Source organism: Oncorhynchus masou, chromosome 10, assembly GCF_036934945.1.
Source record: "Oncorhynchus masou masou isolate Uvic2021 chromosome 10, UVic_Omas_1.1, whole genome shotgun sequence".
Lineage (NCBI taxonomy): Eukaryota > Metazoa > Chordata > Actinopteri > Salmoniformes > Salmonidae > Oncorhynchus > Oncorhynchus masou.
In genome coordinates this window covers 44,675,099-44,690,072 of record NC_088221.1, presented here as the reverse complement: position 1 = coordinate 44,690,072, position 14,974 = coordinate 44,675,099, and the positions used below count along the sequence as shown (strand labels likewise).

Genomic DNA, 14,974 nt, shown 5'->3' with positions numbered 1-14,974 from the left:
GTCAATGTGGAGGCTATATACAGGGGTACCGGTACAGAGTCAATGTGGAGGCTATATACAGGGGGTACCGGTACCAAGTCAATGTGGAGGCTATATACAGGGGGTACCGGTACCGAGTCAATGTGGAGGCTATATACAGGGGGTACCGGTACAGAGTTAATGTGGAGGCTATATACAGGGGGTACCGGTACAGAGTCAATGTGGAGGCTATATACAGGGGGTACCGGTACCGAGTCAATGTGCGGGGATACAGGTTAGTCGAGGTAATTAGTACATGTAGGTAGGGGTAAAGTGGCTATGCATAGATAATAAACAGCGAGTAGGAGCAGTGTAAAAACAAATGAAGCGGGGGAGGGCTGTCAACGTAAATAGTGGCCATTTGATTAATTGTTCAGCAGTATTATAGCTTGGGGGAAGAAGTTGTTTAGAATCCTCTTAGACCTAGTCTTGGCGCTCCGGTTCCGCTTGCCGTGCGGTAGCAGAGAGAATAGTCTATGACCGGGGTGACTGGAGTCATCGTGAGATTTTCAAAGAACTTAGGTTGTAGTTTACTACGGTGAGAGCAGGTTTAATGAGGACATCTCACATGGAGAGGCATTGAACTTGGTGTATTATAATAAAGTATGAGATGACAGTGGAAGAACAATATCAACAGCATAAGCATTTTACAATAAACTTGGGAAAACAGAAGCAGAAGGAAATGCATAATTTGGACTAAATTATTCATAGCTAAATATATAGCCATAAATTTAAACATTTGCTTACTTAACGTTTTGGGTCACCTTGCCAAATAAAAGTCTGTTGACAACAGTAGCAACAGTAAACTTGTAACAACTTGGTAATAAAACATACGCATCGTTATTTGTGGAATCATTATAAATATTAGCCTATACTATTTTGCTATTGTATTCCAACAATCAGTATTGGCCCTAATGCTGTTACTGGAGATGTGTAGTAATATTCCTACTGCATCGTATTGCGTTTACAATCGTATTGCATCGTATTTTCAATTTTCGCCTAAATTACATACCCAAATCTAACTGCCTGTAGCTCAGGCCCTGGAATCAAGGATATGCATATTCTTGGTATCATTTAAAAGGAACCACTTTGAAGTTTGTGGAAATGTGAATTGAATGTAGGAGAATATAACACAATAGATCTGGTAGAGGAAAATATAAAGAAAAAACCCAGCCAGTCTTTTTCTACCACCATCTTTGAAATGCAAGAGAAAGGTCATAGTTATAACCATCACTCTGGTTGCAATTCCGATAGTGTCCACATGATGGCAGCAATGTATGTGCAAAGTTTCAGATGGATAACTTGAAAAATTAGTGAACAACAAGACTTTTAGTGTGAAGTCCCCAGGTACATTTGGGCAAATTGTGAAGAAGACATTCGCATTCATATTCCATTTTTCTGCAAGAATATCATCAAATCTGTATACTTAAACTTTGATTTATCTTTCCAAGTGGTAGTATATTATAAGCTCAACATTGCAAAACAACCAGTTTTCATAACTTCATAACTCTGAATATCCTTATAATTTTTGTCCAAAATGAAAAGGCATGCTGTCATACAAGGTTAGAAGGTACATTTTATGACATATATATGGTTTATGGATACTCCCGTAAAGCACAGCTCATTGGCTATCTAGCTAGCTTTGTTTGACCCCGATTGGTGCTTATTTGACAAAGATACAGTTGTTCAAGTGATGGCCACCTGCGTCATCGTGGTGCCATGAAGGCTTCGCTCTCTGACCAAATATGGTGTCCTATAGGATATACTACACCCCTAATGAAATAGTTAAGTCTTGTTACCTTCTAGGATCTCTGAGGAATAAATACGAATGTGATCTTACTCGTTCAACACAACGTTTAGGGTGAGATTTTCTTTCTTTGCAAATTGAACGAGTGTAAATACAAAATCAATCGTGCGTGGTATATGGACCTTTTTAAGATATGAAAAATGATTTTATCTAACAAAAAGACACTTCATGTTATCTCTGGGACCCTTTGGATGATACATTCTGAAATCTTGCTCTGATTTAAGTACACATTTCACCTTCAGAGGTGAATTTATCAAACCTATTGCGTTGAAAAAATAGTTTTGTTGTTAGGAGCTCTCCTCAAACAACGGCATGGCATTTTTTTTCCGCAGTAATAGCTACTGTAAATTGGACAGTGTAGTTGCATTAACAAGAATTTAAGCTTTCAGCCGATGTAAGACATTTCTATGTCCCGACATTTGTTGTTACTCTAAAATCTGCGATCTTGATATAACGCGCTGCATGATTTACAACTGTCCTATTGACAAAACGCCGATCCTTAAGAAATGGAATCATTATAAATATTAACCTATACTATTTTGCTATTGTATTCCAACAATCAGTAGTGGCCCTAATGCTGTTACTAGAGATGTGTAGGGATACTCCTGCTGCATCGTATTGCATGAAAAATGACTCTGCTTTAATTCTCAGATGCAGATGACTGCAGGATTTAACATGCACTGCTCTCCATTGAATAATTGTGGGGCCTGTATTCAAAATATGCTTTTTCAGCACTGCTCTCAGATTTGAGGCACTTACTCAACAGCTTTAGCTCATTTTTCACATCCCACACAATAAACATCAAAGCAGTGTTTGCCCTAGACATTAGATGAATGTATTTTTTCTAACAAGTGTTAACAGTCAAAAGTGTAATACTATTTAATCATAAAGCGTTTGGCTTAGTTGTGCAGAAAGTGGGGAGATTGAAGTGGAGAGAGAGAGAGAGAGAGAGAGGGAGAGAGAGAGACAGAGAGAGAGCTCATTGTTATTGAGAAGCATTGCATTGACACTGTGGGCTAATCTGTGAAAGCCCTTAGCTCCTCACACTGGAGAGAGCACTGTTGAATCAAGGCCACTGCTTGGCTTAACGTTTACAAACTCCCTGAATTCCCTGTGTTAACAGTGAGCCAACTGAAACATATCCAACCCAAAACAAAAGCACAAGATGGTTTTGGTTGAACCAAATAAGGTTAAAAGAAGCCCCATCTGGAGCAGGGAGAGCCAGCACACAGACACTTTCTCCACAGAGTTTCTCTAACATAAATGACATAATAAAATTATATTTTATAAAAAGCCGCTGACTGAGATGTGACAGGAGGATGGATGGCTGTGGGATGACATCCCATAATTGACATGATTTACCCCCATCTCCTCTATCTCCATAGTCCTGATGAGCAGCTGCTGCCCATACTGCTGAGGGTGCCATTGGAGAGATTTGTGTTATTGCTCATTAAACCATAACAAGCAGGGACTCACTGGGAAGAGGACGATCAGCAGGAAGTGTGTGTGAAAGTCAAGGCCGAGGCGTAAAAACAAATATATCTCCGCAAAGAGAATCTCTGTTCTCTGAGCCAAGGGGGGTCAGGAGAGGTTGTCAGAAGAGTCGCTGTGGAAGTCAGGATCCTACATACTGCCGCAGCAGACCTGCTATAGGAGATGTATTAGAGGAGGAGGATGCTCTACGCTACTGGTTCCAGCTGTCGATATGTTGTGCAAGAGGCCATGCTTGTCTAACCCAAAGGAGGTACTCATAGTCTTCATGATGATTTATAATTCAAATGCCCTCCTGAGCAAGTCAACTAAATTGCAAACACAACAGTAAGCAAAACTGAAATAGAAGTCAACAGAACAAACTTTGTTCAGGGATCCTCAAGTATAGAGCACAGGAGGTTGGTGGCGCCTTCATTGGGGAGGACAGGCTCTTGTTAATGGCTGGAGGGGTATAAGTGGACTTGTATCAAATACAACAAACACATAGTATCCATGGTTTCCATGGTTCCAGGTGTTTGATGTCATTCCATTCGCTCCGTTCCATCCATTACTGTGAGCTGTTTTCCTCTCAGCCGCCTCTTATAGGTGGCTCAAAATGAAAGAATATGTAGGTGAGCAACATTTGAGAAGAGGGTATTGCAGATAAACTAAAGCAGAGTATTTAGAAACCACACCAGAAACGTGTCTTACCGTCAAACTTTTTATGTCTGGAGACAAAGGTGCTTCGTAATTCATGACTAGTTTCATCGACCAGGTTCTCCAACTCCAGCTTGCTCCGTTGGCCAAACTTGTCCTCCATTTCAGAGGTGCAACAGGTGCTCCCTTGAGGACATACACGAAGATGGTCGCCTGGAAAAACACAGAGATGCTATTCAGTAACACAGATCTATCATGTTATAAAACAGCAGACCAAAACGACAAACACATTTATAAATCATATTCAACTAACACAAGGAGGGTTGATTAATAAACTACGGCTCTTCTCTGACAAATGGGATGCTGTTTTTAATATTTTTTTGTAATAGAGTAATATCAGTGATTTCTCTATATATTGATATTACTCTATGATTTCAGACTAAAAATATAAATACATTTAAAAAAATCCTCATCTTTAGATATTTGAAGTATTGTTGATGCTCTAACAATGCCGTGCACTTCTCGTTCACTGTCAATGTGCAGTCACTTTACATTATTTAATTATAAAAGAAAGTCATATTTGTCAAGCTGTGCTACTCAAAACATGATAATAAAGTGCTGTCAATGTCTTTAACACAAATGAGACGGAGCCTAAATCCACAATATCTCCACAAGCCAGAGGTTAGCTGCTTAAAATGACTGGATCAATTCTAATAACAGCTTTTTATTACACTGTATTCTCAATTTGAACCAGTCTCTGCATGCAACCATTACTGATTTTAATTAAAGAGCCTGAACTGCCAGATAATTTCAGGTTTACCGGTAAGAGAATTACATTATATTTTGAGGGCCTGTAACGAAGCGCTATGAGAGTGAATAAAATACAACGATTTAACATCTAGAGGTGTTGATTCCTCTAGTGCAGGGTTACGGTTCCCCAACTGTTGGCCCGTAGGCACAATTTGGCCCGCGGGTGATTTTATATGGCCCCCAACTTCTCTGAGCAAATAATAAATAAACAAACATGGGGGACATAAAATAAATCAGCTCCAATTGATTTTCATTTTGGAAATCTGTTCCAAAGTATTACCACATATAAAATAGTTATGTATGTGATTGTATACAAATGCAAGCTATGTTTGAAGTGATTCTATTTTAGTCCTCTGTTTTGGCTTCTTGCGGTCGATTTGCAGTCTATAAATTATTTGGAATTATGTTCCTGTCCCCTGACCATCCGCTCAAGAAAAAATGTTCCCGCAGCTGAATCTAGTCTATGATTACTGCTTTACAGTGTTTCTGTTGACTCTACATGTTAAATGTATTAATGTATTAAAAGGGATGAGGGTGTGCCTGTGAAATGTACTGTAGGATATTCTCCTGCAGAACAAAGTCTTACGCCTGATGGGAAAGGAGAATGGGAGATACCTAGTCAGTGTTACAACTGAATGCCTTCAGCGGAAATGTGTCTTCCACATTTAACCCAACCCCCTCTGAATCAGAGAGAGGCGGAGGGCTGCCTTAATCGACCTCCACGTCGTCTGCCCCTGGGGTACAGTGGGTTAACTGCCTTGCTCAGGGCAGAACGACAGATTTTTACCTTGTCAGCTCGGGGATTCGATCCCTCTATGTGAATTAGCCATGGTGCATGACTGTGAAGCCAGCCATTAAATCATGCTACAGCACACCTCAATCTAAAGCAGCATTAATATGTGCAGCATTTATCAGCACTAGCTAGTGTAACAAAGTAAAGGCCTTGAAAACATAACCAGAAATAGTATATAACAGTAATCTTAGGTCTGGTTGGATGAGACAGTGGCAGATACTGCTTCCTATCTCTCTCACACACACACACACACACGTTTGTCAAAGTTGTTCCCTCTCCCCATGCAATCATTCCATTCTCACAACTTTCAGCCAGCTCCCTATGTTGGTAGAACAACAAACAAATTAAATTAAAATTGCCAGCAGCCCAGAGATGAAATTCATGCCAGGATTAATTTATCATTTGAGGACAAAGACATGTGTTTCTCTGCTGGTTATCACCATGTTTCTCTGCTGGTTTCACCATGTTTCTCTGCTGGTTTTCACCATGTTTCTCTGCTGGTTTTCACCATGTTTCTCTGCTGGTTATCACCATGTTTCTCTGCTGGTCATCACCATGTTTCTCTGCTGGTTATCACCATGTTTCTCTGCTGGTTTTCACCATGTTTCTCTGCTGGTCATCACCATGTTTCTCTGCTGGTTTTCACCATGTTTCTCTGCTGGTCATCACCATGTTTATCATCATGTTTCTGTGTTGTTTATCATCATGTTTCTGTGTTCTCTATCATCATGTTTCTGGATTGTTTATCATCATGTTTCTGTGTTCTCTATCATCATGTTTCTGGGTTGTTTATCATCATGTTTCTGTGTTGTTTATCATCATGTTTCTGTGTTCTCTATCATCATGTTTCTGTGTTCTCTATCATCATGTTTCTGTGTTGTTTATCACCATGCTTCTGTGTTGTCTATCATCATGTTTCTGTGTTGTTTATCATCATGTTTCTGGGTTGTTTATCACCATGTTTCTGGGTTGTTTATCACCATGTTTCTGGGTTGTTTATCACCATGTTTCTGGGTTGTTTATCACCATGTTTCTGGGTTGTTTATCACCATGTTTCTGTGTTGTCTATCATCCTGTTTCTGTGTTGTCTATCATCATGTTTCTCTGCTGGTTATCACCATGCTTCTGTGTTGTCTATCATCATGTTTCTGTGTTGTCTATCACCATGTTTCTGTGTTGTCTATCATCATGTTTCTGTGTTGTCTATCATCATGTTTCTGGGTTGTGTATCACCATGTTTATCATACTAGGAGAGCGTTCAGAAACATTCCTGGTGGTTTTCCCCAAAAATATTTACAGTAAATGAAGGAATCGTGAGAACTGATATGACATTGGCTATAGGATTTACATTTGTATGGGACAATAGGTGATTGTTTAATGATATTTACAACTTGTCCAATGTCCTTAGATCATAATGTATTAATCAACACATTCCATGTCTTTCTGGCTTCTATTTTCTACTATTCTTCATAACGTAAATGTTAATATTGCCAATAAGTATTCTGTGTGTAGCCTGTAGAGAGAACAGAGTTATTGCCATTCAGATGAAAATCACATTACTATTGATGACATGCATGAAAAGCTGAACTGAATTACAAGTTAATGATCTACATCCCCATTCTATTTTCCATGGACAACGCTGATTCAGCTTTTCCTCAGCATGTCACACTATGACAACTGCAACATCACTTTGAAGACCAAATGTGGAGAAATAATCTAAAATCATGTGATGACGAACCAATGAATCTTGACATAAAAAAATATGTTGAGTGTGTTGTGTCATTTTTTTGTTAAAAACCTAAAAGCAACCAAGCAAGTACCCCAGTCAGCCCTCTGAAAATGCGCTAATTTCAGAATTTGCCTCGCCCTCTCACTGCCCAAATAGAATTGAGATGTTATTTAGTCAGAAACCTGCAGGTTAACCAAACTTTGGGAATCAGTTCAGCTTCCTCTGATAGGAGCCGATTTGACCTCAGCCATAAAGAAGAACAGCAATGTCCACCAGTGAGGGCAGGAGGTTATGTGGGGAGGTAATATGTGAGGAGGTTATGTGAGGAGGTTATGTGAGGAGGTTATGTTTATGTGGGGAGGTTATGTGAGGAGGTTATGTGAGGAGGTTATGTGGGGAGGAGGTTATGTGAGGAGGTTATGTGGGAGGTTATGTGAGGAGGTTATGTGGGGAGGTTATGTGAGGAGGTTATGTGGGGAGGTTATGTGAGGAGGTTATGTGGGGAGGTTATGTGAGGAGGTTATGTGAGGAGGTTATGTGGGGAGGTTATTATGTGTGGGAGGTTAGTGTTATGTGGGGAGGTTATGTGGGGAGGTTATGTGGGAGGTTATGTGGGGAGGTTATGTGGGGAGGAGGTTATGTGAGGGAGGTTATGTGAGGAGGTTATGTGGGGAGGTTATGTGAGGAGGTTATGTGGGGTTATGTGGGGAGGTTATGTGGGGAGGTTATGTGGGGAGGTTATGTGAGGAGGTTATGTGAGGAGTTTATGTGGGGAGGTTATGTGGGGAGGTTATGTGGGGAGGTTATGTGAGGAGGTTATGTGAGGAGGTTATGTGAGGAGGTTATGTGGGGAGGTTATGTGGGGAGGTAATATGTGGGGAGGTTATGTGAGGAGGTTATGTGAGGAGGTTGACGTTTATCGGGTAAATCTCATCCTGGAGGTGGAGTTGAGCTATTTCTACTACATGGGCAATTGCAGAGTCAGCATAAACATTCATGAAGGGAAAAAAATACCTTGGGGCAATTCTACCACTTTTAAATCTAATTTTAATTATATCCAGCACAATCTCAATCGCACTCCACACTGCCCTTTTCCACCTGGACAAAAGGAACACCTATGTGAGAATGCTGTTCATTGACTACAGCTCAGCGTTCAACACCATAGTGCCCATGAAGCTCATCACTAAGCTAAGGACCCTGGTACTAAACACCTCCCTCTGCAACTGGATACGGGACTTCCTGACGGGCCAAGGGTAGGCAACAACACGTCTGCCACACCGATCCTCAACACTGGGTGTTGAGGATCAGTGTGGCAGACGTGTTGTTGCCACCCAGTGTTGAGGATCAGCGTGGCAGATGTGTTGTTGCCACCCAGTGTTGAGGATCAGCGTGGCAGACGTGTTGTTGCCTACCCTTTCCACCTGGGGGTGGCCCGTAAGGAAGTCAGGATGCGTGCTTAGTCCCTTCCTGTACTTGCTGTTCACCCAAAAATGCATGGCCAAGCACGACTCCAACACAATCATTAAGTTTGCTGACGACACAACAGTAATAGGCCTGATCACCGACAACTATGAGACAGCCTATAGGGAGGAGGTCAGAGACCTGGCAGTGTGGTGCCAGGACAACAACCTCTCTCTCAATGTGAGGTGAGCAAGACAAAAGGAGCAGATCGTGGACTACAGGAAAAGGTGTGCCGGAACAGGCCCCCATTAACAACCCCGAGACTGAAGTTGAGCGGGTCGAGAGTTATGTTCCATGGTGTCCATATCACCAGCAAACTATCATGGTCCAAACACACCAAGACATTTGTGAAGAGGGCACGACAAATCCTATTCCCCCTCAGGAGACTGAAAAGATTTGGCATCGGTCCACAGATCCTCAAAAAGTTTGACAGCTGCACCATCGGGAGCATCCTCATCACCGCCTGGTATGGCAACTGCTCGGCATCTGACCGTAAGGCATGACAGAGGGTAGTGCGTACGACCCAGTACATCACTGAGTCCAAGCTTCCTGACATCCAGGACCGATATACTCGGGGGTGTCAGAGGAAGGCATGAAAAATTGTTAAAGACACCCAAGTTATAGACTGGTTTCTCTGCTACTGCATGACAAGCGGTACCGGAGCACCAAGTCTAGGTCCAAAAGGCTCCTTAACAGCTTCTACCCCAAGCCATAAAACTGCTGAACAACTAATCAAATGGCCACCCGGATTATCTGTTGGATTCTAGCTTGAAATATACTTACTCATGTCACCACACTAGAACTTATTGATTACTTTACATATATAAGGAATGTATGTGTTGGGGTCAATGGAGGGTGGATAACAACTAAGTTACAGAGTGAGACAAAGGGCAGTGCAGGAAGTTTACATTCTGTCAAAATATGTTATTGTAAAATCTCATGGCTCCTAAGGAGAGAGGCAAAGGGCAAAAGTCAGGTTTCAGTCACTGATAAGGTAGGACAGTCGTGGATTAGGGAGAAGTGAGGAATTTTTCCCGAGGTCAAGTCAGATGAAGTGAGAAGGAACAGTGGTATCCCACACACATACACATCCACCACCCAAAAATGTTTCTAGCATGAGGCAGGGCCATGACTACACCAGTGAGAGGAACCAATTAAGTTCCTGACTAGCAACAGAGATGCATTGGCTGTCTAGATGTGCAAGGAGTGGATGTCACCTAGTAGGAGGGTACACATATACTATATGTGCTTCTGTAAACATGTCTATGTATATTGGCAGCTGTATGACCCAGTGGGTGAATAAACTTGGTTTGAGATTTTCCTAATCGTCCGTTTGAGTTTTTACTCTGTTTGTTCAGAACCTAACAGAGTTCAGGTTAGGACTAAAATCAGATTTTATGACTTTGTGGCTGTGCCAGCTAGTGACTACCATGCAGAGCTGCCTCCAGTACGTGAGTCATCCCAGTAAATGCCAACCTGCATTATGTGAAGGCATGAGGTTTGAACCCACGCACAGTTTGTTCAGAGCTATTTTTTGTTGTTTTTTCCCCCACAGCTTATGACTGCACCATAAACACTGGTTTTGTTTACTTCACAGGTCAAAAGAAAACTCAGCTTTAGGTAGGTCACTGACGGTCTATAAAAGGAAATGTTTGACATCCAGTGTGAACACTCCAGTGAACACTTTAATGGGCCAAAGGTTGGTGGGAGTCAGGGAAGTCCCATTGGTCAAAGGTCTGAGTGCAGCTCTCCATCAGCGACGTGTCACACACAAAGAGGTCCTCAAGTAGACACAGCAGTGTGTTCCCGCAGTCTCAACAGAGAAAAACATCACTTAAAATGAGTCTACATCCCATAAGGAGCTTTCAAGGGACCTCTCCACTCAAACAAGGTGCCCTCTGCATGTGCTACATGGCCAAGGTTAAAACAGCACAGTGGACACAAAGATATGTTTCCGTTGGTACACAATGGAATACAATAAATTCCCCATTAGCCAGAAAAGAAAGAGTGGTACAGACAGCATACTCTTTGAATAGCTTTTATTTTTTAAAGCCTATCTTTAGAGGAACACAGAATATGCCAGCAGTATGATAAACACATTTATTATATATATATATATATTAGTATTGCTGTACAGATTGCAAACTACTCTCACCGCATGTCTGACTATAGTGCAGAATACTGTTGGATAAATGTAATCCTGAGTGAACCTGGGATCTGATGGCTGAATGTGACCAGAGTGAACCTGGGCTCTGATGGCTGAATGTGACCAGAGTGAACCTGGGCTCTGATGGCTGATGTGACCAGAGAGAACCTGGGCTCTGAAATGTGACCAGAGTGAACCTGGGGCTCTGATGGCTGAATGTGACCAGAGAGAACCTGGGCTCTGATGGCTGAATGTGACCAGAGTGAACCTGGGCTCTGATGGCTGAATGTGACCAGAGTGAACCTGGGCTCTGATGGCTGAATGTGACCAGAGTGAACCTGGGCTCTGATGGCTGAATGTGACCAGAGTGAACCTGGGCTCTGATGGCTGAATGTGACCAGAGTGAACCTGGGCTCTGATGGCTGAATGTGACCAGAGTGAACCTGGGCTCTGATGGCTGAATGTGACCAGAGTGAACCTGGGCTCTGATGGCTGAATGTGACCAGAGAACCTGATGGCTGAATGTGACCTGGGCTCTGATGGCTGAATGTGACCAGAGTGAACCTGGGCTCTGATGGCTGAATGTGACCAGAGTGAACCTGGGCTCTGATGGCTGAATGTAATCCAGAGTGAACCTGGGCTCTGATGGGTGAATGTAATCCAGAGAGAACCTGGGCTCTGATGGGTGAATGTGACCAGAGTGAACCTGGGCTCTGATGGCTGAATGTGACCAGAGTGAACCTGGGCTCTGATGGCTGAATGTGACCAGAGAGAACCTGGGCTCTGATGGCTGAATGTGACCAGAGTGAACCTGGGCTCTGATGGCTGAATGTGACCAGAGAGAACCTGGGCTCTGATGGCTGAATGTGACCAGAGAGAACCTGGGCTCTGATGGCTGAATGTGACCAGAGTGAACCTGGGCTCTGATGGCTGAGGGGACATTATTTCCTGCTAATATCCTGGCATCAAAGTGTTTCTCTGGCAGTCATCTAGTATTAAGAGGGCTGTGATGGTGAAATCAAGAGATGTGTCCCAATGCAACCTCACATCAGCACTAGCCCGATCCCTGTCCACTCAGTTGGTTATCAGAGCTGTCAGGGTGCAGAACAAGGCTCCACTGCCTCCTGCTTTCCCCAGACACAGCACATTTCACACATGCATGCAAGCATCTGCTTGTCCTCACATTGTCATGTAAGTGAATAAAAAAAAATATATATATATATATATATATATATTGAATGTCATTGCAGTGATTAGCATACTGGTGAGAGTGAGTCAGATCCTGAACAATAACGTTCACAGACATTGTGTATGTCTGGGGAATAGGCTACACTTACATGTTTCTTCAAAAAGGCACAAACTAAAAGGTGAGTGGGGGGGGGGATACAGATTTCTCATTGGCACACTGTAAACAGGGTTAGGAAGTTACTTTCTAAATGTAATCGGTTACTAGTTACCTGTTACTAGTGCATTACCCACAATCAGTAACGTAATATAGTTATTTTACATTACTTTCCCCTCAGAATAAGACAGATGAATATTACCAATTGAATGACATCTATTGCAGGACAAATCCATGTTAGAGTTTTCATAGCTTGCCATAAATGGATGTTGCAATTTACTTTACGTTATGAGTTATGTAGGCTTCTTCTAACCATTTGCCTTCTACTTCAATATAGATAATATGATTAAGCTATATATTTACATTAAAAACAAGTCTGACAGATTTCCAGTCATTCCTATTAATTTAATACCCCCTACTTCTTCAAGAATAGGACTTCGAAATACGGAAATATAGATATAAATATTTTTTTACCTGATCATAACCTGATCATAGCCGCAAAACTAAGGATTTATTAGCCTCACTGTAGTTTATGATTTTGTTTCCATGGAGGACCGATTGGGCTCATTGCTTGGAGGGGAAGAAGAAATGCTGCTCTCATGGAATGAAATGCTTTGAGCACCGGAAAAGACTATATGCATTAGAGGTCGACCGATTAGAATTTTTCAGCGCCGATACCGATTATTGGAGGACCAAAAAAGCTGATACCGATTAATCGGCCGCTTTATTTATTTATTTTTATAATGACAATTACAACAATACTGAATGAATACTAATTTTAACTTAATATAATACATCAATAAAATCAATTTAGCCTCAAATAAATAATGAAACATGTTCAATTTGGTTTAAATAATGCAAAAACAGTGTTGGAGAAGAAAGTAAAAGTGCAATGTAGGGAAGCTAACATATATGTTCCTTGCTCAGAACATGAGAACATATGAAAGCTGGTGGTTCCATTTAACAGGTGTCTTCAATATTCCCAGGTAAGAAGTTTTAGGTTGTGGTTATTATAGGAATTATAGGACTATTTCTTTCTATACCATTTGTATTTCAAATACCTTTGACTATTGGATGTTCTTATAGGCACTATAGTATTGCCAGTGTAACAGTATAGCTTCCGTCCCTCTCCTCACCCCTACCTGGGCTCGAACCAGAATGAGGAGGTAGGCGAATAATTACAGTTTTGCAGATTAACACTGGAGTGATAAATGATCAGATGGTCATGTACAGATAGAGATATTGGTGTGCAAAAGAGCAGAAAAGTAAATAAATAAAAACAGTATGGGGATGAGGTAGGTAAAAATGGGTGGGCGATTTACCGATAGACTATGTACAGCTGCAGCGATCGGTTAGCTGCTCAGATAGCAGATGTTTGAAGTTGTTGAGGGAGATAAAAGTCTCCAACTTCAGCGATTTTTGCAATTTGTTCCAGTCACAGGCAGCAAGGAACTGGAACGAAAGGCGATACACCTGCTTGGAGCGCGTGCGACGGGTGGGTGTTGCCATCGTGACCAGTGAACTGAGATAAGGCGGAGCTTTACCTAGCATGGACTTGTAGATGACCTGGAGCCAGTGGGTCTGGCGACGAATATGTAGCGAGGGCCAGCCGACTAGAGCATACAGGTCGCAGTGGTGGGTGGTATAAGGTGCTTTAGTGACAAAACGGATGGCACTGTGATAAACTGTATTCAGTTTTCTGAGTAGAGAGTTGGAAGCAATTTTGTAGATGACATCGCCGAAGTCGAGGATCGGTAGAATAGTCAGTTTTACAAGGGTAAGTTTGGCGGCGTGAGTGATGGAGACTTTGTTGTGGAATAGAAAGCCGACTCTAGATTTGATTTTCAATTGGAGATGTTTGATATGAGTCTGGAAGGAGAGTTTAGAGTCTAGCCAGACACCTAGGTACTTATAGATGTCCACATATTCAAGGTCGGAACCATCCAGGGTGGTGATGCTAGTCAGTCGTGCAGGTGCAGGCAGCGAACGGTTGAAAAGCATGCATTTGGTTTTACTAGCGTTTAAGAGCAGTTGGAGGCCACAGAAGGAGTGTTGTATGGCATCGAAGCTCGTTTGGAGGTTAGATAGCACAGTGTCCAAGGACGGGCCGGAAGTATATAGAATGGTGTCGTCTGCATAGAGGTGGATCAGGGAATCGCCCGCAGCAAGAGCAACATCATTGATATATTCAGAGAAAAGAGTCGGCCCGAGAATTGAACCCTGTGGCACCCCCATAGAGACCGCCAGAGGACCGGACAGCATGCCCTCCGATTTGACACACTGAACCCTGTCTGCAAAGTAGTTGGTGAACCAGGCAAGGCAGTCATCAGAAAAGCCGAGGCTACTGAGTCCGCCGATAAGAATATGGTGATTGACAGAGTCGAAAGCCTTGGCAAGGTCGATGAAGACGGCTGCACAGTACTGTCTTTTATCGATGGCGGTTATGATATCGTTTAGTACCTTGAGCGTGGCTGAGGTGCACCCGTGACCGGCTCGGAAACCAGATTGCACAACGGAGAAGGTACGGTGGGATTCGAGATGGTCAGTGACCTGTTTGTTGACTTGGCTTTCGAAGACCTTAGATAGGCAGGGCAGGATGGATATAGGTCTGTAGCAGTTTGGGTCCAGGGTGTCTCCCCTTTGAAGAGGGGATGACTGCGGCAGCTTTCAATCCTTGGGGATCTCAGACGATATGAAAGAGAGGTTGAACAGGCTGGTAATAGGGGTTGCGACAATGGCGG

At 42.5% G+C, this 14,974-nt stretch overlaps 1 protein-coding gene across 1 annotated transcript in view; it reads right to left on the bottom strand.

Annotated features, from left to right (window-relative positions):
* Nucleotides 1-14,974, bottom strand: part of LOC135547670 (glypican-6-like) — a 172,676-nt gene that overhangs the window by 126,650 nt on the left and 31,052 nt on the right. Inside the window, exon 2 of the mRNA XM_064976866.1 lies at nucleotides 4,007-4,165. Coding sequence (XP_064832938.1) covers nucleotides 4,007-4,165 — 159 coding nt within the window. The remainder of the gene's footprint in view (nucleotides 1-4,006; nucleotides 4,166-14,974) is intronic.